This window comes from Phyllostomus hastatus, unplaced genomic scaffold, assembly GCF_019186645.2.
Source record: "Phyllostomus hastatus isolate PE091 unplaced genomic scaffold, TTU_PhHast_1.1 phas_scaffold_501, whole genome shotgun sequence".
In the NCBI taxonomy this organism is placed as follows: domain Eukaryota; kingdom Metazoa; phylum Chordata; class Mammalia; order Chiroptera; family Phyllostomidae; genus Phyllostomus; species Phyllostomus hastatus.
The window spans coordinates 49,228,722-49,252,988 of record NW_025334033.1 but is presented as its reverse complement, the minus strand read 5'-3'; the positions used below and the strand labels follow the sequence as shown (position 1 = coordinate 49,252,988).

The 24,267-nt window shown below is 48.6% G+C and overlaps 1 protein-coding gene across 6 annotated transcripts in view; it reads right to left on the bottom strand.

The window, feature by feature from the left end:
* Positions 1-24,267, bottom strand: part of RGS6 (regulator of G protein signaling 6) — a 470,324-nt gene that overhangs the window by 36,624 nt on the left and 409,433 nt on the right. For all 6 annotated transcript variants that reach the window (XM_045822473.1, XM_045822471.1, XM_045822475.1 and 3 more), the window contains exons 13-15: positions 18,479-18,589; positions 10,777-10,902; positions 3,948-4,134 (exon numbers count right to left, since the gene is read on the bottom strand). In XM_045822473.1, coding sequence (XP_045678429.1) covers positions 3,948-4,134; positions 10,777-10,902; positions 18,479-18,589 — 424 coding nt within the window. The remainder of the gene's footprint in view (positions 1-3,947; positions 4,135-10,776; positions 10,903-18,478; positions 18,590-24,267) is intronic.

Below are 24,267 nucleotides of genomic sequence, written 5' to 3'. Positions count from 1 at the left end.
GCAACGAAATGGTCAGTTTCTTTTTGAGATACACACCTAAGTATTTAGAGATAAAATTATCTAATGCCTCGGTTTGTATATCTGAAAATACATATTTTATATATATAAGCAAATATAGAAAACTATAGTTACATATACATATAAATATATATTTAAATTTGCTTAACCCAGTGGTAGGTGCAAAAGCAAGGGGAGCACAGAGAGAGAGAGAGATCAGTGTTGTACTGATGCCCGCTGAGGCTGAGAGAGGGTCCATACGGACTTGTTGCTCTGCTCTTTCCATTTTCCGACATTTACACATTTCATAACAAAACGTTAAAATAAATCCTTCCCAATGTCATGCTCAGAGAGCTAACACCAGGCTTAGCGTATCACAGTTCTGACCAGGACCCCTTTCCTAAGGTTTCAGGAACGATGAAGAGTTGGGCTTTCTACTTTGGGCCATTCACCTACGGAGTTTCTGTACTCCTCTCCTTTGGGACATGTGCTCAGGAGCACACTCACGTACACGCCCAAAAATCTACCAGCAAAAAAGGATTTCTCATGACAAATATTTTGCTTTGAAGCTGGAATGGGTGTGAGGGGCTGGCACAAGACACTGAACTCCACAGAGCTTCCAGATCTTCCTTGTATGGCCACTCGGTGGAGTTCGTGATCAGGGTGAAAGGAAAGATGGCTAATAGTGTTGAGGTTGGTGGGTGTGTCCATCCTGAAGTTCTAAGCAAATGGCAAGGCCAATCTGGATGACAAGGGACACTGGTTGTGTTTTCATGCCATTATTTGCATCGGTGCCTCTGAGTTTCCTAAACTAGATAACACAATAGTCCCCTTGCCCATATCGATGGGGGGGCCAGGAGGTGTGTGTTCCAACACCCCTAGCGGATGTCTGCAACCATGTAAAGAACAGATCCTAGTCAACTTCTTCAGCTCGGTTGGAAATACAGCAGCAGCTTCTTCATCCACAGATGTGGCCTCTCCAGGTAGTTTTATCTTTTTCAGCCCAAACCTATTCCTGAATTTATGTTAGCATCCTTTACCTGCAACAAATGGCTTCGTGTCACTCGTTTCAGGGGACCCCTTTCTGAAGTCTTAGTATAGACTCGTGCTTTCTGGTGCAACAGGTTGCCATCCACTGGGACATGTTTTCTGTTCACGCCCCACCCACAAACGTGATGCCTTTTCCACCTTAACTAAGCACTCATCATGCACTGTGGCTGTAGCTTTTGCAGCTAGAGGTGCAACAGCAAAATGAGCGTGAATTTCTTTTTCCTTCTCCACAATTTCACGGATGGAAGATTCATTCTTACTGTAGATCTTAGCAACCTCAGCACACTATGTTTTTTCTTCCCTTATTAAGTGGAGAACTTTTTACCTTTTTCCTTAAAGGAGTCACCTTGTGGCTTCTCTTTGGCATAGCTGAATTGCCAGCATCACAACTCTTGCACTTTGGGGCCATTATTAAGTAAAATAAGGGTGACTTGAACAAAAGCACTGTGATAGCATGACAGTCTATCTGATAACCGAGGACAGCTACTCAGTGACTAATGAATGGGGAGTGTCTGCAGCACGGATACACCGAACAAAGGGATGAATCACGTCCTAGGTTGGGGAGGGGGGCGGGGTGGCATGAGATTTCTTCGTGCTTCTTAGAACAGTGCACAATGTAAAACTTAGGAATTGTTGCCTTGCTGGTGTGGCTCAGTGCGCTGGGCATTGTCCCACAAACAGAAAGGTCGCCAGTTCAAGTCCCGGTCAGGAAACATGCCTGGGTTGCGGGCCAGGTCTCCAGAGGGGGATGTGCGAGAGGCAACCTCTCTTTCCTCCTCCTTTCCCTCTCTATATAAATAAATAAAATCTTTCTAAAAAAGCTTATGACTTGTTTATTTTTGAGATTTCCCATTGAATATTTTCAGACTGCAGCTGACCGAGGGTAAGTGACATTGTGGAAAGTGGAAGACAAGGGGGACCACTGTATGTGGTTGCCATTTGGGGAGCACCTTGATATTCCAGGCCTTGTGCAATGTGATATGATACTGCAAAGAATGGCAAAAGCCCCTCCCTCCAGGAGATTACAGCCTAGTGTGTGTGTGTGTGTGGGGGGGGGGTGGATAACAAGGAAATGGGCAATTTCGCCAGTGGAGGAAGTGCCTCAAAAGGGAGCGCTCCAGGGTTTAAGGAAGCCCCCAGGAGGGACCCCTAACTCTGTGGCACAATTAGGGCACAGCTGCCAGTGAGGCTGGTGAGATAAACAGAAGCCACACAATCCACCCTAAAGTGCAAGTGAGGGCTGGGATGTGCCATTCCGAACATCAAGTGTCAAATCGGTGTGTTACTTCCTGGTCTCTAACTTTGATTTCCTCCTACCATCCTGCAGCCGGGGACAGGGCTGATGGGTTTGCTCTATCTCCTCCGCTCTCTCGATTTGATTTCTCTCACCTGCAGGGTCCCGTGGAGAACGAGCAGTTTGCCCTCCCATGGCCATTACAGGAGTCCCCGCCTTCTCTGCGGTTTTACTTTCCGCAGAGAAGGTCAGCCATGGCTTTCCGTGGTCAGCCATGGTCCGAAAGTGTTAAATGGGAAATTCCAGAAATAAACAGCTCATAGGTGTGACAGTGTCACTGTCCTGAGCAGTGTGATGAGATCTTGCTCTGTCTCTCTCCCTGCCACCTGGGGTGTGAGTCATCCCTTTGTCCATCATCTCCTCACGGTAGACGCTCCCTGCCTGGGAGCCACTTGGTGGCCGTGTCGGTTATCAGGTTGGCTGTCCTGCCCCTGCAGTGCTCGCCTGTGCTCAAGTCACCCTTATTTACTTAATAATGGCCCTAAAGCAAAAGAGTGGTGATGCTGGTGATTTGGACATGCCAAAGAGAAGCTGCAAAGTGTTTCCTTTAAATGAAGGGGTGAAAATTCTCACCTTAGAAGCAAAGAAAAAGGTTCTTGTGCTGAGGTTGCTAAGATCTTCAGTAAGAATGGATCTTCTCTCATGAAATTATGAAGAAGAAAACAGAAATTCAGGCTTGTTTGGCTGTTGCACCTCAAGCTGTGTGTGAAAGGTGCGGCCACAGAGTGCGACCAGTGCTTAGTTAAGATGGAAAAAGCATTCAGTCTGTGGGTGGAGCACCAACAGAAGACGTGCACCAGACTATGGCAACGTGCTGAGCCAAGGCAAAGAGTTCTGCAAAGAACCCTCTATTGTACAAGTGACACCAAGCCATTTGCTGCAAGTAAGGGACGGTCACACAGATTCAGTAACAGGTTGGACTGAGAAACATAAAACTTGCTGGAGAGAGAGAGAAAGCTCACATAAGCGCACATTCTCATAGCTTTTAGTATAGTATATTGTTAGAATTGTCTTGTTTTGTTATTAGTTATTTTTGTTGACCTCTTACTGTGTCTCATTTATAAATTGAACTTTATCATAGGTATGTGTGTATAGGAAAAGACACAGTATATATAGGATTTGTTCCTGTTGGTGGTTTCAGGCATTCCCTGGGGGTCTTGGGGGTCTTTACAGTAAAGGGGGATTACTGTAGTTGGAAACCACTATAGACTCAGTGTAGGGTGGTGGTTATGAGGGTGGGCTTCATGGTTAGATGTGGACTTGACCCATGGCCCTGTCAGCTCCACACCCATGTAGACGATGTCGTGTTATAGATTCCACTAGTGACTTACTATGGGACTTTGGAGTTTGTGAAACACTGAGGTTTTCCTGGGAAAGATAATGCATACAATTGTACTTTTCTATGTAATAACGTAACTAGTCTAGGAAAACTACTCCTGGAATTTCACTGTGCACCTACCTGGAATGGTTCCCACTGATGCCCTTATAAATAATAAAACCTGGAATTTTAACTATACGCAAGGCCTTGAACTTGTGTTGAAGGGTGGGGTGGTAGAGTGGACAAATGAACACGTTCTGATAGAACCGTTCGAGCAGTTAAGCAAACCTGGGCGTCTTCGAATGTGTATCTTCCTCCGTCTTTGACGTTTTGACTGGTTATCTCGTAGCTGTGAGAATCCAGGTTGATGGCACTTGGGGCCCCTGGAGACAGGAACTCTTGCCAGATTTCTTCCACCCTCTTGGCCACATCCTGTAGGGGTTGTTTCTTAAGATCTTGTACAGCCAACCAGAACCTGCGTGGAAGTATAAAGACAGTCGGTTTCGGGGGACTTAGCGTCTGGACTCTGCTGGACATGGTCCCAGAACTGGCCTCCCAGGAGACCCATTCTGCTGCATCCTCCAGCCTTCCCTGCTGTGTCTGCTCAGGTGACAAAGACTGTAGGGACAGCCAAAAACACAAGTGGCGCTCCGCTCTCGTGGAGAACCGACAAGTAGTGCACATTGGAAGATCACTGTGTTTCTGATCACCTGGAAGAGATCTCTCTCCTTCTACATGAGGGTCTCTCAGCCACAGCACTATTGCTGTTTGGGCTGGATAAGTTTTTATTGTGGAGCCTGCCTTGTGCATCTAGGATGTTTAGCAGCAACCTTGGCCTCGACCCACCAGACACCAGTGGCAACCCCTCTCCAAGTAGTGACAACCCACAATGTTTCTAGACATGGCCAAGTGTCCCCTGGGAGGTACGACCAACCCTGGCTGAGGACCACTGCTGCACAGAGACATCGTGACAGACACAGACAAAGGTGAGTCCCTTTGTCATATCTGGTTGGGATCAGTGTGAGGCGTCAAAAGGAAAGAAAGAGCACAGAAACAGAGAGAACTTGCAATCACAAAGGACACCTGAGTGGGAAGGACCTAGCTATTCACGTTGCAGATGAGTTGATTCCCGGCACCAGGGTCCGGCGTGGTGTTTGCGTGTGGCTGGCACTCAATAAATGGCTGTGGATGGAGGATGAGCTCATCCGCAATAAAGCTGAAGGGGCATCCGCGGGGAACCTCTGCCAAAACATGCCCCAGAAGTGCCGGAGAGAAAACCCTCCTGTTCACGTCCATGTCTGCCCGCCATAAATCCCTCTGCGTCAGCAAGGCAGCAGCCTTCGGGGGAGCTGGGCGCAAGCTTTTTCCTGCTGGAGCAGCAGCGACCAGAGCCCAAGCTCAGACTGCACGCAGCTCCTCAGGTCCTGAGGGCGGCTTCCAAGGCAGCCGTGGGAGGGCTTTCAGCAGGCCCCCGGTGTGGGCAGTGCACTCTGTGCCCGTGAACAGGACGGGCCAGTTTCCCCAGCAGCGAGACTCGGGGACAGGCCCCCCACGGTTCCCCACAGGATTCCCACAGCCACGGGAATCACACAGTCCAGTCAACGAAAGGGCAGGGACGAGAGAACCCGAAACACAACATGGTGGAAAGTGCTTTCAGTCTGTCATCGAATTTCACCCAAAGTAAGATGTACTTGTTGTTTTTTAAAAGGTTAAGCATGTTTTTCTGTTGCTGTTCAGAGACCTGTCTTTGAAGCCAAGTGTGTGGCCCAAAGGCACCACCTAGTGGCCAACTGGGGTAATGCAGCTCCATTTCCACAGGGGCAGAAGACAGGTGCAAGCGCGTGCGTGTGTGTGTGTGTGTGTGTGTGTGTGTGTGTGTGTGCATGTGTGCATGGTGGGCTCCAACTCTCCCCCTGGTGTGCCATCTGGGATTCTAATAACCTCCTGGAAGAAACTGTCATGGTTCCCTTGGTGATTTTGAAGAGCATGAGTTGAAGGCCGAGGAGACTTAATAACTTCCCTGAGCGGAGAGAGACGAGGAAGCCCAGTTTTGTCCCCATCCTGGCTATGCCGCTGTCTGGGGATTGCGTCTTTCCAGCCATCTCCTTCCTGTAAAATGGGTGCGGAGTGGATGGAGGGACATGCAACGTGCTTTTGAAGAACTTCCCGTCCAGGTGTAAGTTGGAAATGCTCAGGTTCGGTGAAACAACGGGCATGCGGAGGGAGGAGGAGGAAGCAGAGGAGGAAGAGGAAGAGAAGGGGAGAAGGGCAGGGGAGGGATGACATCCCCTGACAGTAGTTTTCTCTCTCTGCACGCATGGAGACCCTCTCGGCCTCCTGTGTACCTTGGAGATGACCTGTGTCATCCCTCTCAAGTGACAGCAAAAATGCCGTCACAACAGCATTCTGATATCGCACATGTGCTCACCACCACTGGCTCTGAAGCAGCTTTGTGTCAATTTGAGATTCAGAGCAGCATCTGGTGTGTGTGTGTGCTGCCTGTGAGCCCACGGGCCCGAGCTGGGGCCCTGAGCTGGGCTGCTGGCCGCCCGGTCACAGCCTCCCTGAAAGAGCCCTGGAAGCTCCCCTCCGCATGTTTACCAACGGCTGGGAGGCCCACGGGGGCTCGTGCAGCTTCTGTCCTTATCAGAAGTCTGCAGGTATCTCTGCTCCGGGAGGACGCCAGCAGGGAGGAGGCTGCCGGCGGCGGCGGCAAAGCCAGCCATCCTGCACTAAGCCTCTGTGGCGGGCAGCAGAAGGGCTGCTGTGACTGGCAGTCCGCGAGGGTGCCCTGGTATCAGGGAGACCACCTGTCCTGCCTGGCCCGAGTCATCGGAGCGCAGGCAGGCGGCCCGTGTGCCCACATGTGACCAGTGTCCATGGCTCAGGAATGCAGGCTGGACGGTGGACGTTGGGGGAGGAGCCTGGGCTCCACACCACCGAGCTGAGCAGCAGTGGACTGGACTTGCTGGCTCCCGCAGCATCGCGATGCCGATGAGCTCATGACTGGCTGGAACAGGGGAAACCACTCTCAAGCCTGCCAGGAGGTCTGGGCAGCCCCTCTGTTCCTAGCTCACACAGCTTTTCATAAACTAGGGTTTTCATGGGTTAGAAACATCCAGCTTTTAGTTTGTTTGCAGAGAAATAGCAAACTCCATGCAAAAGGAAGGCTTTCTGTGCCCTCTGCTGGCCACGGAGACTCAGGAACAAGGGATCCAACTTGGGATCCGTGTGTTTGGGCCCATCCTTGAGGCCGCCAGCACCACACCTCGGAGGCTGAGTTATGGGCCACGGACCATGGCTGAAACGCCACAGACTGTCACAGTGCTGCATGAGGCACCTTTGTCCCAATTAATCCTGTGTTTGGTTAGTGGCGAATCCCACCAGGCCTGGTGAACCTTTCGAGGTCTTCTGGCACTCGGGGCCACCGTCAGAAAGGGGTGGCTCTCCACACAAACCTGGCAGCTCCCCTGTGCTGTGTTTAATTGCTTCTCCCCTCAGCCGACACTCTGCGGAACCAGGATAATCAATCTGCAGGTTAGAAGAACAACCCCGTTCCCTCTGGAGGCGGCACAGCTCATAAAAAATGTACGGGGGATGCTCGTAGCTGCGGGTTTTGATTTTTAACTCGTGCCCTGCTGTGTGGCAGAAGCCGTCGAGCCGGGGAGGACAAAGATCTGTGCAGGAGAGGTGGAGAGGGGCAAAGGTGGCAGGGGGCTCCCCTCAGCCTTCTGGGAAAATGCGCAGGGAAGGGAGAAGAGCGACGTCAGATAACTCACTGGAAGTCCCCGCTTCAGGACCGGGAGGCGCCCACCTTGGGGAGGAGAGGCCACCTGCCTTCCAAAGGCCCCAAGCGCACGGTTGTCTCCAGGGGCCACTCAGTCCAAACAGACCCTGGGCTCAGCTCCGGGTGCCACAGAGAGTGTGCTGTCACATGCTGTGCCATCTGCAGCAAAATGTGCTGGTTGTCCCCCCGTGGGCCCTGGAAATGACGCCTCTCCCTCGGCTCACAGGCTCACTCCCCAAGAAGTGGCCAGGGGGGACTTCAGCGTACACTGTATTACCACAGACATCTTTCCTTAAAGGAGCCTGGGTGACCCTTTGCTGTTGTGACAGCCATTCCTGTGTCTCTTTGGAGCTCCTCTGTTCTGCATTCTGAAGCTCGGATATAAATTCGACCATGTGGCCACTCAGCTGGCACTCCAGGTGCGGTGCAAAGATACAAGGATCTTAGTTCCCTCTCACTGGAGAGATGAAGGGGGCACAGGGAGACCGACGCTCGGAGGCCCTTTGCCCTGCATCCAGCTGAGTTCCGGTCAGTCTCTCTCTCTCTCTTTCCCTTCCATGCTCCAGTGCCAGGTGCCTGGGATCTTGACCAAGCCTGGGGAGAAGGCACGACCCCAGCATGGCCAACACCATGGACAGGCAGGATCCCTGAGCTGTGCCACACTGCACAGCCCTAGGCACCCCCCTGCCCCATGCACGTGGGCTGCAGTGGAGGTGGACCTGGATGAGGGGCAAAAACGCAGTGAGCTCTGAGTCCTCGGGCCGGGGTCATGACAGACACTGAGCCAGTATCTGAGGCTGAAGGAATGAATCCCACAGGAAGGGGGGAGCCCATCTGGTTATGAGTGACCGAAGGGTCCTGAAGTTGTGTGACCTGAAACTGACCTTCGCCCCGATGTGCCCAGCTACACTGAATGTCGCCCAAGTGGGACTCAGACCTCCAGAGAGGACTTCAGAAGCTCCTGGGCTGTCCCGTACATCTCTGGCAGTTCTATATTTCCTTTATCCTCTCTTCCGACATGGATCAGGGGGACCCTCCTTAAGTCTGGATGTAAGGCATTCACATGTAGCTTGGTCAGTGGCACGCTACCCATGCCCCCACACACTCTTTCGCCCCAGATTGAGCGTGGCCCTCCTGGCACAGGAGGAAGTTGCTGGGGGAGGCCCAGAGGCGATGGCAGGCTCAGGCGCTAGACCCCAGCAGGGACACTTTCCTACATGCACTCCAGCTGTAAACGTGATGCGCATTGTATAAAACCGGTCTGATTGTATAAAACTGGTCTGAGCCGTTGTGTGGGCGAGGCTACACTCAGAGCGGGCAAGCAGTGCTGAGCCAGGAGCAGGATCCGTGAGGCTCACTGGGACCAAGCTGGCTTGGGCCCTGGGACTGAAGTGGCCCCGCGGAGAGGCTGCTGAATGCCTCATGCTGGCCGCAGAGGGCACGGCCTCCCAAGCAGAACCCATGTCCAGCACAGCCTGCGAGGCTGGTCTGAGCACCGCCCTGCTGAAGTCAAGGCTTCCCTCACAAATACCTGATTAGGAACAAAGCAACGCTCTGAGTTGTGTTTGGCATAATGCCTCGGCACGAGGAAAGAACTCTCGTGCCAGAACCTGAAAACCGATACTCGGCCTTTTCTGGTTTGTGGTAGGCACTCGCCTCCTAGAAGGGCATCAAGACGTCAGGTAACTGGCATCTACACGTCCTCCCCGGACTTTGTGGCCCACAGGGTCGTCCAGCTCAGAACATGCCCTCTCCCTTTTTCATCTATCGGCAGGTATCCTGCGCGTTCTACTCTTACACTCCTCCCTCCCTTTTAAGAACACTTCTAAGAGGATCCTTATAGTTTTTACTTGTTTAGATTCATGCAATGATTTAATAGCTTCTTGTGTTTTTTCCTCAAGGACCTACAAGGTTGTTGCAGGAGAAGATCATGCATTTTGACTCCCTTGCCTCCCTCAGCAAACCCTCTCGGGGCTCGGTGTGGCACAGGTGTGTAATACATGCCACTTGGCCCATGTGAAGGATGGACATGGTCTCTCACTCCGAGTAAATAATAGGGACTTCGCACATTAACACTGGAGTGGGCAGTTTCTTACCCACAGTATGTGCCCTGACTTATGAAAGTGCAAAAATGCCCTGGCTGGTGTGGCTCAGTGGATTGAGCACTGGCCTGCAAACCAAAGGGTCCCCAGTTCCATCCCCAGTCAGGGCACATGCCTGGGTTGCAGGCCAGGTTCCCCAGTAGGGGGCGCGCAAGAGGCAACCACACATTGATGTTTCTTTCCCTCTTTCTCCCTCCCTTCCCCCTGTCTAAAAATAGATAAATAAAATCTTTTTAAAAAGTTCAAAAATATTTTGAAAAGTTCATAAAGCCACTTTAAAAAATACCATTGGAAGATGAGAATTAACCTGCATATAAAAGAAAATGTGGTACCAAGAAAAAACCCAGAGATTCCCAGCTTCCTGACTGAGAAGTCACCCGTTGGCTAATATCACCCCTAAAGGCTCTTTTAAGTTCCATGTTCCACAGGTCTCTGATCTACACGGAGTACAACAAAAGCCTGGGTAAACCACAAGTTTCCAATTTTTCACAACCACGGGCCCTTTCCCTGTTAATGCACCCCCTTTCCTTCCTTTCTCGATGGACCTCACGTTTTGAGAGCTTTATTTTTTCTACCAAACAGTAATTATGAATACAGGAATACATCTTCCCTTATCTGATGAGTCATAGACCAATAGACACGGTCGGATGTTTCACTGGCATCAGGCGTCCAGAATAACCACCACGAGAGCTGACAGAATTCCCCCCCAAAGAAAAGCACATTTTACTTAGCTTTTACAGTTGTGTCTGCAGTTATTGCATGGTGTTTATTATTCTTGCTTTTTGAAATTCTGAAATGAGGCCACACACCCCGTTTTCTTCTGGTTGGCCTGCTAAATATTCAGGACCCCGGACTTGGGGGGTTGTGAAGGAGAGGACACCTGAGCCGTCTTTCGGGCTGAAACCCCCTGGCTCTGTGGTTTTAGTTAAAGGGTGGAGTCTCCAAGTCCATTTGACTATGTACTTGCTATTGGAGATGTGTGCCCAGTAACTTGAAGAAATGTCATTGGGGCTTAAAGAACAGTAAATGCTGGTGTTGGTAAGCGCTAACATGGCGACTGCAAAGCTGCACATAAACTTTTTTCGTCTCCATGTCCACCTTGGCCAGATTAGCCGGCATTTGAGATTGAACATAACATTTGACTGAAAAGGGGAGGCAGAAAGAGAGGCTGGTCATGCAAATTCTTTGTACACACCCTGCACACAGCTCAGACTTTCGAGAGATTTACCTGAGGTTTTCTGAGCTGAACTCGGACTCCAGGAATCGCAGAAACTGCTCCCGCCCCACCTGGTCCTTCAGCATCTCGTCAAACGAGAAGCCCCATCTCTTGACTCGCTGCTGGCTGGGCTCTTTGCTTTTGGGGGTGAGTGGGGGGAAACAAAGGTTTAAAAAAGGATCAATACCAGGCAAGAACCTGTGTCACATTCTCTCTAGCAAGTCAAATCTATTTTGCTGCCACACGCTAATGGGAAATTCCACAAATTTAAGCAATAAATTCCATAAAACCTGTACAAACTCTACATGCAGACTTCTGCACACCAACATCAGCCGATGGTAAAAAGTCTCTTTAAGGAAGACATTTAGGCTACAGTCACCAGCAGCCGTGCCCAGCGGCTCCTGTCTGTCGCAACTATAATCATCCCCCGCCCCAACTCGGCTTCCCTGGACCATTCTGGTCAGTTCTGGGCCCAGCACCGGACTCCATCACTTTTTACTTTTTGTTGTTGTTATAACTGAGGATGCCTTGTGAATCCGACCCTTCATCAGAGATGTCTCCCACAGGGGAGAAACTGGGTCTTGTTTGGACCCAAGTGACCTCCCGCTGGTCAGAAAGGAAACAACTCATCCACGCTAAAACCTGCTTGCGTGTTTAGAAGCAGAATGTTGTGTTCGTATATTGGTTGAACCTGCATAGTGTTTATGAGATTCTAGGCATTTCACATCTGTTAACTCACGGAGTCCTCACAACTACTCCATGAAACATGTACTAGCACTATCCCCACATGACAGATAGGGAAACTGAGGCCTGGTGATAATTTTCCCAAGGACACCCCAGAAAGTGAGGGGGTCAAGACTCAAGTCCAGATGGTGCAGCTCCGAGTGCAGCTCCTACCTGTAACTCTGCGGTGTGGCGTCACATCCAGTGGCCCTCTGAGGACCGATGCGGGGGGGTGAGGAGGGGGCCTGGTGGTCTTATTCTTTTGGTGTTGGAAGATGCAAATGTTTCTTTCAGCTTCTGTCTCTCCATTTACACTTCACTTGCTGTGTTTATTCCCCTGACCCTCCAAGCAGCAACAGGGCCCTAGCTCACAAGTCACATGCTGTAGCCCCCAGGCAAGGAGAGGTCTGTGGATCTGCACGGGGGACATCGGACCCCAGCTCAGACGGGGGAGTCAGCATGCACGGTTTAATAGGACCCTGGGTGAGCTCAGTGCCCATTAAATTCTAGGAGGCATTGGCGTAGCAATACTTATTTTTCCTCTTTTTAAAAATCGACACATAGGTTTTATTATTTCTAATGGACATTAAGTAAGTGAAATAATTTCCTTGTGTTAGGGAGTTGACATAGTCTCAATATTTATCTTAGAAAATTACACTTAGTAAAGGAAAACAAAAACATGTGTGTTGAAAGGTTTGGAAAAATAAGTAGCTCTAGACCAGGGCTGCCCCGAAGAACCTTCTGTGATGACAGGAACAGTCTTTGTCTGTGACCTCCCACATGGTTGCCACTAGCCCCGGGGAGCTCTTGAGAACTTGATATGCGGGCCGTGTGAAAAGGAAACTGAATACTTAATTTTAAAGAATTAAAGTTTAAATTTGAGTGGCCACATGTGGCTAGCGGCTACTCTATTGGAAAGCACAGCTGTGGAGTTACGCGACTCAAGGCCAGCCCTTCTGTGTCTGCACCATGAGACGTAACCTGCAGCAGCAGGATATTCCAAGTCTGAGATTGCGTGCTCGGACTCAGGAAGCTCCTGTGCGCTGCTCTCCATCTCCAGCTTAGCCCAGTGCAGTCCCAGGAGAAGACTAAGTCCACCAGGTGAACCAGTGGGGAATTCCATGAAAAATCCCCCCCCAAAGCACCAAGCTGGGCTTTCTACAGTGAACCAAGATGATGGGTCCTGGATTCTTTCAAACTCAAGTCACAGAGCCAACCCCACTCGATCAAGTTCCAGGAGACAAAACGTCCTGTTAATAAAGAAATCCCCTGGGCTTGAGGCTAGCAGCAAATGTAAGCCCTGGAGAGCTGTGGGATATCATCTCTTTCTTCCAGGGTCAAGCTGTCACCTGGGTTGGGCTCAGCCACCTGCTCTTTGCCAGCCAAGGTGGCAGGCTCTGCGGGGACAGTGCTGGTGGCAGCTGCACCCCAATCAAAGGCTGTGCCTGGACACTAGGTATGGAGAGTATCTCAGTGTTTGTCGTGATTGCCTCTTGGACACATACCCACCATTGGTGTCTCTACTTTCTGGTACCCAAGCTAAGAGCCCTCATTCACTCCTCCAGATTCATTGGGGGTGACAGGGGTGGGAGAAGGGCCAGAACTTTGGGAGTGGGCCAAAAGCTTAGATTGTCATGCTAGATGCAGAATCAGAGGCCTAGGACAGAGGTTGGAACATCCAGAAAGCTGCAAGGACAGCAGCCTTCAGCAGAAACAAGGAGGCCTGGAGAGACAGGATGCCCTGGTGCGGTGGTTTCCTAGGGTTACTGCAACAAAGTACCAACCAACAGGGTGGTGTAAAATAGGAGAAAATGATTCTCTCACAGCTCTGGAGGCTAGAAGTCTGAAGTCAAGGTGCTGGCAGCGTCACCTCTCTCTGAAAGCCCCTGGGGAGAATCTGTTCCGTGGCTTTCTGTTAGATTCTGGTGTTGCCAGCAATACCTAGCACTCCTTGGCTTGCAGGTGCATCGCTCCAATCTCGGTCTCCATTGTCACGTGGTGTTCTCCCTGTGTGTCTGTGTCTCTGTTTTTTCCTTATACAAAGACACCAGTCACATTGGAGTAGGAGCCTGCCCTACTTCACTACTTAGCTGAATGCATCTACAACAGCTCTATTTTCCAATAAAGTCCCATTCTGAGGTTCTGGGAAGGACATGAGTTTTTGGGCGGCACTGTTCAACCCAGGACATGTGGGTTCCCTCGAATATCCATTATTCACAGTCAATCCTTTCTCTACACCTAGATGCCCCACCTCTGCTCCTTTTTCCTTCTAGCACATTTGGCCATTGGCACCTATTCTATTAAAAGATTCTCGGGTAAATGTCTCTATATGTGTGTTGGCTGCACTACTTGAATATATTTCCAAACATTCCCTGTAAGTTTCAAGATCAGATTTGAACATGTTGCTACTACTGAATGGTCTCTGTGGTTACAAAACGATTTGGAAAATTAAAATCCCTCTAGACATTCATCCCCAGATGACTAGCACAATAAATTTTCTTGGCCCAACTCAAACAAATACTCCCTGGAACTCACAGCTCCTTTTATTTCCATCCATTGTGCAGAAGTGCTTCCTTATGACATGTTTTTATGATAGTTTTATATCATCATTCAGGATTTTAAAGATTTATGTCATTGTCTCTCCAGCTGTGTGAGCTCTTTGTGGGCAGAGGCCGCATCTCCTGTGCCTTTGTACTCACCACAGTGCTTTTCACACAGCACATTCAACAGGAAGAGGAAATCAGTAAGGAGTGTGTACAGTGATGTGAGTGACGTGTCTTTACCCTGACAGTGTTTTCTAATTGCTAGCTGGATGTCTTTTCCTAACTCTTATTTGCCCTCTGATTTCACCAAATTCCTGACTCCCACTGGGCAGCCTAAACCAACACACAGCAAAGGCAGGTGGTTCTGTGTAGGAATTCGTCTTTCATTTCACTGATCTCCCAACTCAGAACATAGCCCAAAGTAGGTTCTTAAAATAGATTCATTGCATTAAACTAAGAAAAACTGGCTTATGTTACTGATCATCATGGGTCTTTGTTCCATGGACAGGAACCATCTCTTGGCTGAAGTGGGACATTGGCACGGATCCCCAACTGTGCTCCTCCAGGGACAGTCCCTGGCCACTGCCAGCATTTGAGTGGCTGAGAACGTCTGCCTGGGAGAAGAAACAGGTCTCCACAGCTTCTCCTCATTTTCACTTGTAGCTAAATGACCCGATTCTGCTCGAAGGTGGACAGAACAGTAAGAGCGACCAGAGCACCACTTGTAGGGGCAGGTAGCACCCTCCTGGGGACAAAGTGTTAACAGATTGGAATAAACCAACAGGTCAGGTGACCACCATTTCCCCAAACTATCACGCGCTTCTTTGTTGATTTTCAAGAAAGAAGGAGGGAATCCCAGCGTTATCATGGTGAATCAAGTTCATGTACTTACCTCTCCCTCCTTTCCCAAATACCAGTGAAGTGGCCAAAGAAAGAGTCACTACTCTGTCTATCCTCCATTCAACCTATACTTTTTGCATGCCTGCTGAGTGCCAGGCCTAAGTGACGGTGCTAAAATAATTTTAAGTGCTATTTGGAAAGAGAACCAGGAGGAAAGGATGTGGTACAGAATGAGTGGATGGATGGGGTGGCCACTATAGATTAGATGGCCACAGAAGACCTTTCTGAGGAAGGGACACCAGTGCTGAGTGAGACTTGAATGAGAAGAGGAGTCAGCCCGTGCAGACCTGGGGAAGTGGTCCAGGAATAGAGGACAGGCAGGAGTCTGGCGTTCAGTGGAACCAAACAAAATGAACCAGAAAACCACAGTATGTCAAGGTAAAGAAACTTTCTATGAGCAGATGACCAACTATGAGAAATCCCAGGAAGGGATGACACAGATGAACTGAACTGGTTACAACTGATTGAGGGCTGCTTCTGATTTCAGCGGGTCTGTCTGAGAAGAAAGTTGTTGGGTGTCCCCAACCCTGGGACAACCCCAGGCTCTGAGCAGAACAGAAGGCAGGAGCTGTCAGTGGGCATCGGACAGGGGGCAGGTGGAAGATACTCAGAAATGAGGACCACGGTCTCCCCATGGCAGAGAGGATCTCTGGAACAAAGAGGGAGATGTTTTCTGGCCAGCTTTTAATACAGCGCTAAAGCCAGGTAGTGCTGCTGTAACCTAGGTGTAGAACAGCAAATATAGGGGGAGCTTTCTGAAGACATGCCAGCTTTTTCCTGTTTCTCTCGGCTTCTGCAGATCTGACCGGGTTTCCTAAGGTCCCTCAGCAGGAGAAAGAGTGTACTCACTGGGGAGCACTGTGCAGAGGAAACTGAAGAACGTCAGAAACCCCATCAGAGCTTGGGAGCAGAGCGCTTGGCTGCAGGGATGTCATTAAGGGAAGGTGGGGTCTACTACTCATGGGCCCCCGTAGCCACCAGTCCCACTCTGAGAGAGGACCCAGTCTTTCAGCCTGTTCTCAGACCGCATAGCCAGGACCTGGAGAGGAACCTCGAGAGAGATTACCTGTGCCCTCCCATTAATATACTCAGGGGAAGTCACGAGAACTGCTCAGGGGAGAGCTTGCTGGCGGGGGGGAGCTCTGTAAACCACACCTGGAATTTTCAAATCGTGCTGTGCCTCAGAAGTGCCTATAAAGTTTGCTGAAACCACAGATACCCAGAACCACCTCAAGGGCAGCTGTATTTTTAATTAGCGCCCTAGGTGATTCTGACCACCCTGTGTTTTGAGAACCAGTGACCCCCACAATTGCTGAGGGAACCCTCACCAGCAACTGGCATAGTCCATCTGGACCAGGGCTGCACACGAGAATCGCTTGGGGAGATATAAAAAAAATTAGCAGTGCCTCACTTCTGATTTAAATTCTGATTTAATTGGTCCGGGGAGAAAACTGGGCAATGGTATTTTTTTTTCCCCAGAAATGCCCCAGGTGAGTCAAATACATAGCCAGAGTGGAAAGTGAAGACCTTCATTTATGAAAACCTGCAGTCCCCCCAGTTTCTGGGTAGATGAAGCGATGGACCTGCTCTGAACAGTGACTGCAACAATGGAACAATGAGGAGAAACAACACTTCGCCGATCAGCGACCCCCTGGGAAGCAGGCTAAGCTGCAGAAATTGAGGAGAGAAATACAGAAAAAAATTCTGTATCCCACCCTCAGGGGGGTGCAAGGGGATAAACATCAGAGAGGCTACTGAGAGGAAGCAGTCCAGGAAAGAGGAAGAATTCCTGGAAACGAAAAGCAAGATTGTCATCACCCCTCCCAACACTCAGCGGGAAAAGAAACACTCATTCAAGTGTAAACATCACAGAATGGACATCACTGAAAACAAAACTGGTGACTCTGAAGAGTAATTCAAGGAATTCTATCCTTGAGTGTAGAATAGAAAGGGTAACAGAGAACAGATACGAGATACGGTTGCTCCATGCCAGAGGCCCCGCGATTCCTACACAAGGACTTCCTGAAAAGAGAAGACAGAATGGAAAAAGGCATAGCAGTGATTTAAAAAATGGGAAGAAAACATCCTGAGTTAAAAAAGATTTAAGTTCTTGGATCAGATTAGAAGGAACGGCCTAGGGCATGTTTATTTATTAAAAAGTCGGGTCCAAAGAACTTGGTATGTATTTATTTTCTAACAAGTGAGTAGCTATATGAGGTGCCTATACATTGGCAGGACAATGAAGATATTTACTTCATTCTTAAATAGACACATGTGAGCTGTTGAGCACGGCACGTCTTCTTAACCTTTGGAATCGGATTGGACCTTATCACCCTTGGTTCCGGTTCCACGCTGATGTTTGTACTGTGCTTGCTTTGATCACCGCCAACCGCTCTGAAAGCCCAGATTTACAAAGACATGATACCGCTGGAGGGGATGGCAGGGAACCTAACGTTGGAAACGGTGAAGGACCTTAACTAGCAGCTTGTGCAGTGTCTGCCATACGTCACGCATCATTGCGCTTCCCTCGAAGACTGAGGCTGTCCTGTGGTGACCCTGCGAGGTCCCCGCAGTGGCTCAGGGTGCCCTGGTGCAGTTTGGGAGCCATGGCATCAGACTCTGAACAAAGTTTTCTCTAGAAAATGAGAATGGGTTGGAGGAGAGAACTTCCTTCACTGTGTATGTCTGAGTAGTTTAAACCGCTGTAATAAGCACCTGTGCTTTTTACTACCTTTTATAAAGTTTTTCCATTTTAACAACAGAATCCAGAAAAAGAGCAAGAGTGCAAGTGAGGGAGAGAGATATAGAGAAACGAGGGGCAGAGGGCCCCGGGGCCCAGGTGCGCCTCGGCGGGCTTGTCTGTGCGTTTCCTTCTGTGACCGGAAATGTGGCCCCTGGTCCCTCTGGGTGCCGGTTCCCCAACAAGCGAGAAAACACACTGGCTTCCCTCACGGTGAGAAGCTCCTGGATGGAGTCACCCCTGCAGGTGACTCTCAAGGAGCAGCGATGAAAACCTGGGCTCTGGTGCCCTCTCTCTGGGTTCAATACTAACTCTGCCACCTACTCACTGTGTGACCTTGAGCAAGTTCACTAACTGCTCTGTGCTCCAGTTTCCTCATCTGTTCAGTGGGGAGAATAATAATGTTAATAATGTTTGCTTATTGCGGGATTCCACGTAAGGCACACACTACTACTGTTGCTACTGCCATATATATATATATATATATAAATATAAAACTATTTGGCCAATAGATTCTTATCCTCTGGCAATCAGAGCTAGGACATGTGAGGGACTGTCCCTGTTATGATATCCAAAGGGTCAGAGAGGGGGCAGAGGGAAGGCACAAAGGTCCCCGTGGAAGCCAAACTATCAGGGGGCAAAAACCACAAGTAAGCAGAACTTAGTGGGGGTGGTACTTGAGGGGTTTCTATTAAGTGATGAAGTCAAATTAAGATAGGGGGTCATGTAATCTTACGATCTCCTGATTGTTTTCCACATCTCTCCCACTCTCAAATATTATTATTATTAAAATTATTTTTAGTTTTACCTCTTCTCCATGTCCCATAAAGTGGTATCATCACTGATCCAGGGATTGGATGGCTCGGCCGGCGTTATCAAGGGATCGTATTCCACGTACTGCTCCGTGTAAGCAATTAAGCTGCACGGGGAAGCAGAGCAAAGAATGCCGTCGGTTTCCTGCAAAAACTTCTATTCTGTCTCACTCAAACGTTCTAGCAGTCTTATCATGCTTCTAAGTGAAAAGGGAAAAATTACCACCACTCCCACTTCTGACAAACTGGACTGTTTCATTTGCCCTTGTCCCCTCTCATTTGAACACACCGTTCTGCATGACTGCAGTCACAGCACACAGATGAGCTTTGTATCTTTTCCCCACTTCCTGTTGCCCGGAACCTGGGGGCCTCCCTCCCTGGCTACGCTAGCCTTACTGATGCACTGGTCCACACCCGCCTGCGCACTGCTCTCTGAGGACACAGCCTGCGGATTTCCAAGGCATCCGGGACATACAGAGGATGCCACGGTTCCTCCAGGCTCTCAGCCCAGCACTCCCAGCTTGAAAAGATGTTAAAATCCTGGCAGGCCACAGGAGTTAATATATTATAAGCATTTTTCCAAAAAAAAAAAAACAACTTAGTTTTTCTGGTTATAATTTAAATAGCCACATAATCTTTGTAAGCAAAACTTTATCAAAAGGCATGGATATAGTTAAAACAATAAAATAATACTAAGTGATTTTCATGTACAAAGAAAGCAGTAGCGATGCTTTTATTTCCTTCTACCCCTTCTCACAGGGGCATCCACTTTCCACCCTTCTGTTTCTTTTAGCATTTACCTGTGAATTTTTAAATTATATGTTTTTATACCTGTTCTTCATCATCAATTTTAGATGAGCATTTAACTTTCTGCTCACTAGTTCCCAATTCTCCTACCATTTACTCCCATGATCCTCCACATAGACATATAACAATTTTTGTTAAATCAATCGTAAGTATCCACAGTACTGTACTAGTTGTTTACTGCTGAGCAAAGCAACACATTACTTATTTCAAGTGTTCCTACAAATCTGTGAAACATCTAGCAGTAATTTTTCCGTATCTTAAACATGTCAGGTAACCAGTCAGTTCTAGCTCCCTGCCCCTGAAGTGTTGAATCCTCCTGCTCCAGTCTGGACTGTTTGCTGTACAGGCTTCATGCAAAATCCTCATCCTGGGACTTCCTTCATGTTTGTGCTGAAGCCCTTGTTTCCTGGATTCCATGCCTGTCTATTGCTTTTACTCCCTCATTGTGTTGAAGCACATCCTTTAATAGTTTCCCAAGAATTATAGTGCTGGCCATGGAACCCAAGGTTAAAACTAACTCTGCCCAAATTTTGAAGGCATTGGTCTTTTCTTTTTTCTTTCCTTTCCTTCTCTTTCTTTCTCCCCTCTCCCCTCTATTCAGTGTTACCATTGAGAAGTCTGGATCCATTTTGATTCTAAACAGTTTCTTTTCTCTTTGGAAACTTAGAATCTTCTCTTTATTGTTATAGTGCTCTGAAGTTTCGCTATGACCCTTGCTGGTTGTTTTTGGTTCACTGTGCTAAGTAAAATATGCAATATATTTCCCATAAACATTACTTCTTTGCCAGTGTCACACCATTTATTTTTCCTTTCTATAATTCATTTTAGTTACATCTTTAGACATCTTGAATTGATTGATAATATAATTTTACTTCTCATTTTTCATCTTTTTGTATTTTTGTTTGACAGTTCTTCTAAACTTTCTCTTTATTGTTTTAATTTGAGCCATCATTTTCTTAAGTTTCCAGAGTTCATTCTTCTTTATCATAGTATCTAGTTCTTGTTTTATGAATGGAACTTCTTCTCATACTTCTGAGGATACTATTCTATATTTTTATTTTCAGTTTCTTCAGTAGTTTTTGGTTCCTCCAAGTCGCTTCTTTTGTTTGTTTTCATTCACTTCTTCACACTGGGGTTCTTCTTGAGTGTCTGGAAAACCAGTGGACATCCATTTGTGCTTAAGAGTGAGCTGCTAAAACCTGTCCGGAGACTCTGTGTGTATGTGTATGTGTGTGTGTGTGTGTGTGTGTGTGTGGACGGGACAAGCCCACTCATGGGCTTCATTGTCGGGTCACTGGGTGGCTTGCCAGCCTTTCCACTAGAGCTCAAAATGAGGGATCTGGCTGCTTTCCTCTGGGGACATCTAGTTTTCTCTAGAGCAGGGTAGGCAAGCTTTTTCTGGAAGACCCAGATAATAAATATTTTAGGCTTTGAGGGCAAGATGGTGTCTGTTGCAACTACTCAGCTTTTTTTTTTTCTTTTGCACAAAAGCAGCCATAGTCAATTCTTAAATGAATGCATATGACTCTATCCACTGTGGCTTAGTTGGTTGGAGCATCATCCAATTAATTGAAAGGTTGGGGGTTTGATTCCTGGTCAGGACACATGCCTGGGTTCCAGATTTGGTCTCCAGTCAGGGCACATATGAGAGAGGCAACTGACTGATGTTTCTCTCTTGCATTGATGTTTCTCTCCTTCTCTCTTTCCCTTCTTTCCCCTCTTTCTAAAATCAATAATCATGTCCTTGGATGAGGATTAAAAAAAAATAGGTAGGAAGGGGGTCCAATTAGAAAGGGAAACAAAAAGCAGAGCAGCATTACAGAGAGGAAAGAAGGAAGTTTAGTTCTCATGAATTCATTAATCGAATTTGTTTTTCACATTGTAGAGGGTGAGGGAGGAGAGAGACTATAAAGAAAGAACTCCTTAATTGCAGGTCAGTCAGAGACAATATATTCAATAGAGAATCTCAGGGTGAGTGAGGGATGGGAAGGTGAATTCAGCCCCTTGGAAAGAAGAGCATATGCTAGGCCAGGTGTAGCAGCCCTCCTAGAGCACCGTCTGAAGGCAATCACCTTGGCTGTAATGTTACCTCTGCTATTTTCTATTCTGTCACCTACGATGGGCTGGGAGAAAAGAGGAGCAAGAACCCTGCAGTCTCTGAATCCCATAAAAGTAAAGTTGTAATGACCTCCTTAGCTCCTGTTTTTCCCCCTTCCCTGAAACTATCATTAGACATTAAGTTCACAGACTTCTATCACCTTAGCAGGTTTTTAATAGACCCTTAGGGCACCACAGTCCCTTGCTGTCTTATCTCATTTTATTAATTACATTTCATGATCACAGAGGGTCAGGAGGCAGAGGAGGAAACGGCATCCAATTTCAGGGAGCAGCAGCAATCTAGAGGCGGGCAAGATGATGATAAAAAATCAATTCAGCCGTCAGCGGTGAGGCGCAGATGCTCCCCGGGAAGGGTGAGGGTGAGCCGAGCACCGGAGCAGACATACAAGGACACAGCTTGGTATCTCCGTGTGTGGCAGTCTGGGGTGATTCCTGCAGGGCCACTGCAGGTGGGGAGAAGTCTCTGGGGACACCCAGCAAACATGGAGACTTTCCAGGACATCTGGAACTGAAATGTAGATGTTTGCATTCTCAGAGTTGGTTGGTCCCGTGCTGTAAGTCTTGGGTGAGTAAAGAAGGGGCTCCTCGAGGACTCTCACGAAGAAGAGTAAGACCTCTTTTACTGGACAACTTAAATTGTTGAGAGAACATAGTGAGGCACGTGAGCAAAAGGGCCTCTTTCCGCAGTGAAATCAGCTCTATGCCTCAAGGCTCGTTGTCTGGTATCCGTAAGAGCGCATCTCTCAGTGAAGACTCTTGTGTTGGGATTAAGGCTAAGGAACTTGGTTATTTGATTTCCGAGTGTGGTAGATCAATGTAAAGAAAATGAAGCCTGTTTCCCTAGCCCTCGAATCTGGTCTCGGCTTGTCACTTGCTTTAGCCAATAAAGTGCAGCAGAAGTGACTGAGTGCCAGTTCCAAGCTTCAAGAGACTGGACATGCTTTTGCTCTCTCTCTTGGAATACTGCTGCCCCCACGTGAACAAGTGAAGCTAGCCTGCTGGAGGATAGGAGACGGTGTGAGCCCAGTTGTCCCAGCTGAGGTCATTCTAAACCAGCTGAAGCCAAACATGCAGGACAGCCCAGCCAACATCACCGGGCTGCCTACCCAATGCACAGCTGCACGTGGACACCTGGGGAGACCCAGCAGAGGCAGCTGGCACAGAGTCATGTGAGCAGCAATATGTTGCCTGTTGTTTGAAGCCACTGCATTTTTTGAGGTGTTTTGTTATGCAGCAATAGCTACCTGCTACACATGGTCTAACACAGATTGGCGATGGGAGTTACTAAGGGAGCAGGAAGGGCTACTGGAGACAAGTAGGTTGACAGGAACAAGAATACAATCCAACAACTAAAAAGCAGAAACAGAGACTCAAAGGACATAATGGCCTGGGAACGTGGGGAAGGGGAAGCAGTTTGTGGCACTTTTAAGACCCTGAACACCCACAGAATTTTAAAGCTCAGTGTAAGAACACTGACCCTGAGCCACCCAGAAAAATTAACTGAAATGTGTGTCCTTTCTTCAAGAAGGCAAATACATAAACCGCAATGAAGACAGATTCTCATTTATAAGAGTGCCAATAAAAAGCTTAAGGTGTTAAGTGTTATTTATCTGGAGAATTCATTTGTGTGTGCAGGGACCATACTTCCTGAAGCAAAAATTAGGTAACACCTCAGACTGGCTTTTGTACTGTTGTTTCCAGCTATAAAAGGCAGCCTAGGAAATATAGTTTGGTTGCCAGGATGTTGGCATTTCGGAAACATTTAACCACTTCTGGGGACAATGGGACAGAATAGTCGAAACTGAGTGGACCATAGAAAATCTATGAAGAGCCAGCCTCTTCATGCATGGCCTCCCCCTTCCCAAAGGCACCACATTATTGGTGCCATAGGAGGCAGCCAAGGGGAACAGACATGTGGACGGCAGGGCCAGCCTTAGGCTGTGTGCAGGGCAGGGCTCTCTGTTTAGGAGACTGGGAAGAAAGAGGGAGGGAAGAGCTACACTGGCACAGAGCTGCCACCTGCAAGGTCCAGCCTCACTCCTCAGACTGCCCTTCGTCTGTTCCTCAGAACACCACACACCCAGTTCATTCTACCTCATGCCCTTGAACTTGTTCGTTTCCAAAGTACTGTTTAGCCCCACACTGGATAATAACAATTACCACTTACATTCATGGTATGTGTGGTTAGTGCCAAGGACTGGACCAAGCTCATGCCATGGGTTAACTCATTAATCCTGTAAGCTAAGTATTATTGCTCTGTCCCCTTTACAGAGGGAGAATCCAAACCCAATGGTTGGCTCCACACCCACCCCTAAACTGTTCTGTCCTGCCCCTTTAGTTTGCAGAGTTCCCTTATTCCCTTCCTGACTGGGTCGGGCAGCACCCTTTGACCCAACCCTGACGCTTGCCTTTTTAGGACTGGACTGGACTTTCACAACCACCGGCACTCCCACCTGTCCCCACATCAGTGCCTAGGGGACTAAGTGAAAAGTGGGGTGGACTTGTTCTCAGGGGGATGAGGCCTCTTCCCTGATGGCTTCTGGCTAATTACCATGGCTCACCTGAAGCAGGCCAGGTCCTGCATGGGGATGTGTGTGCCCACCTGAGATAGCTCAGCTTTCACCTCTGGGGGGCTGAGCAGTCTGCACCCAAGGCCAGCTGCCAGCGCCACCTCCCTGCCCCCCACCCAGCACAGCCCGCAGCAGACCAAGGCTCCAGGCTGCTTTATCTCCTGCTAACACCCACTCCTCTCCCTCCTGCTCTCTATCGGGAGTTTCCTGGTGACTCTAATGAAAAACCCTTGTGTCACATTGAAAAGTTGCCAGTTATTGCTGCTGGGAATAAAACCCACTTTCTGCTA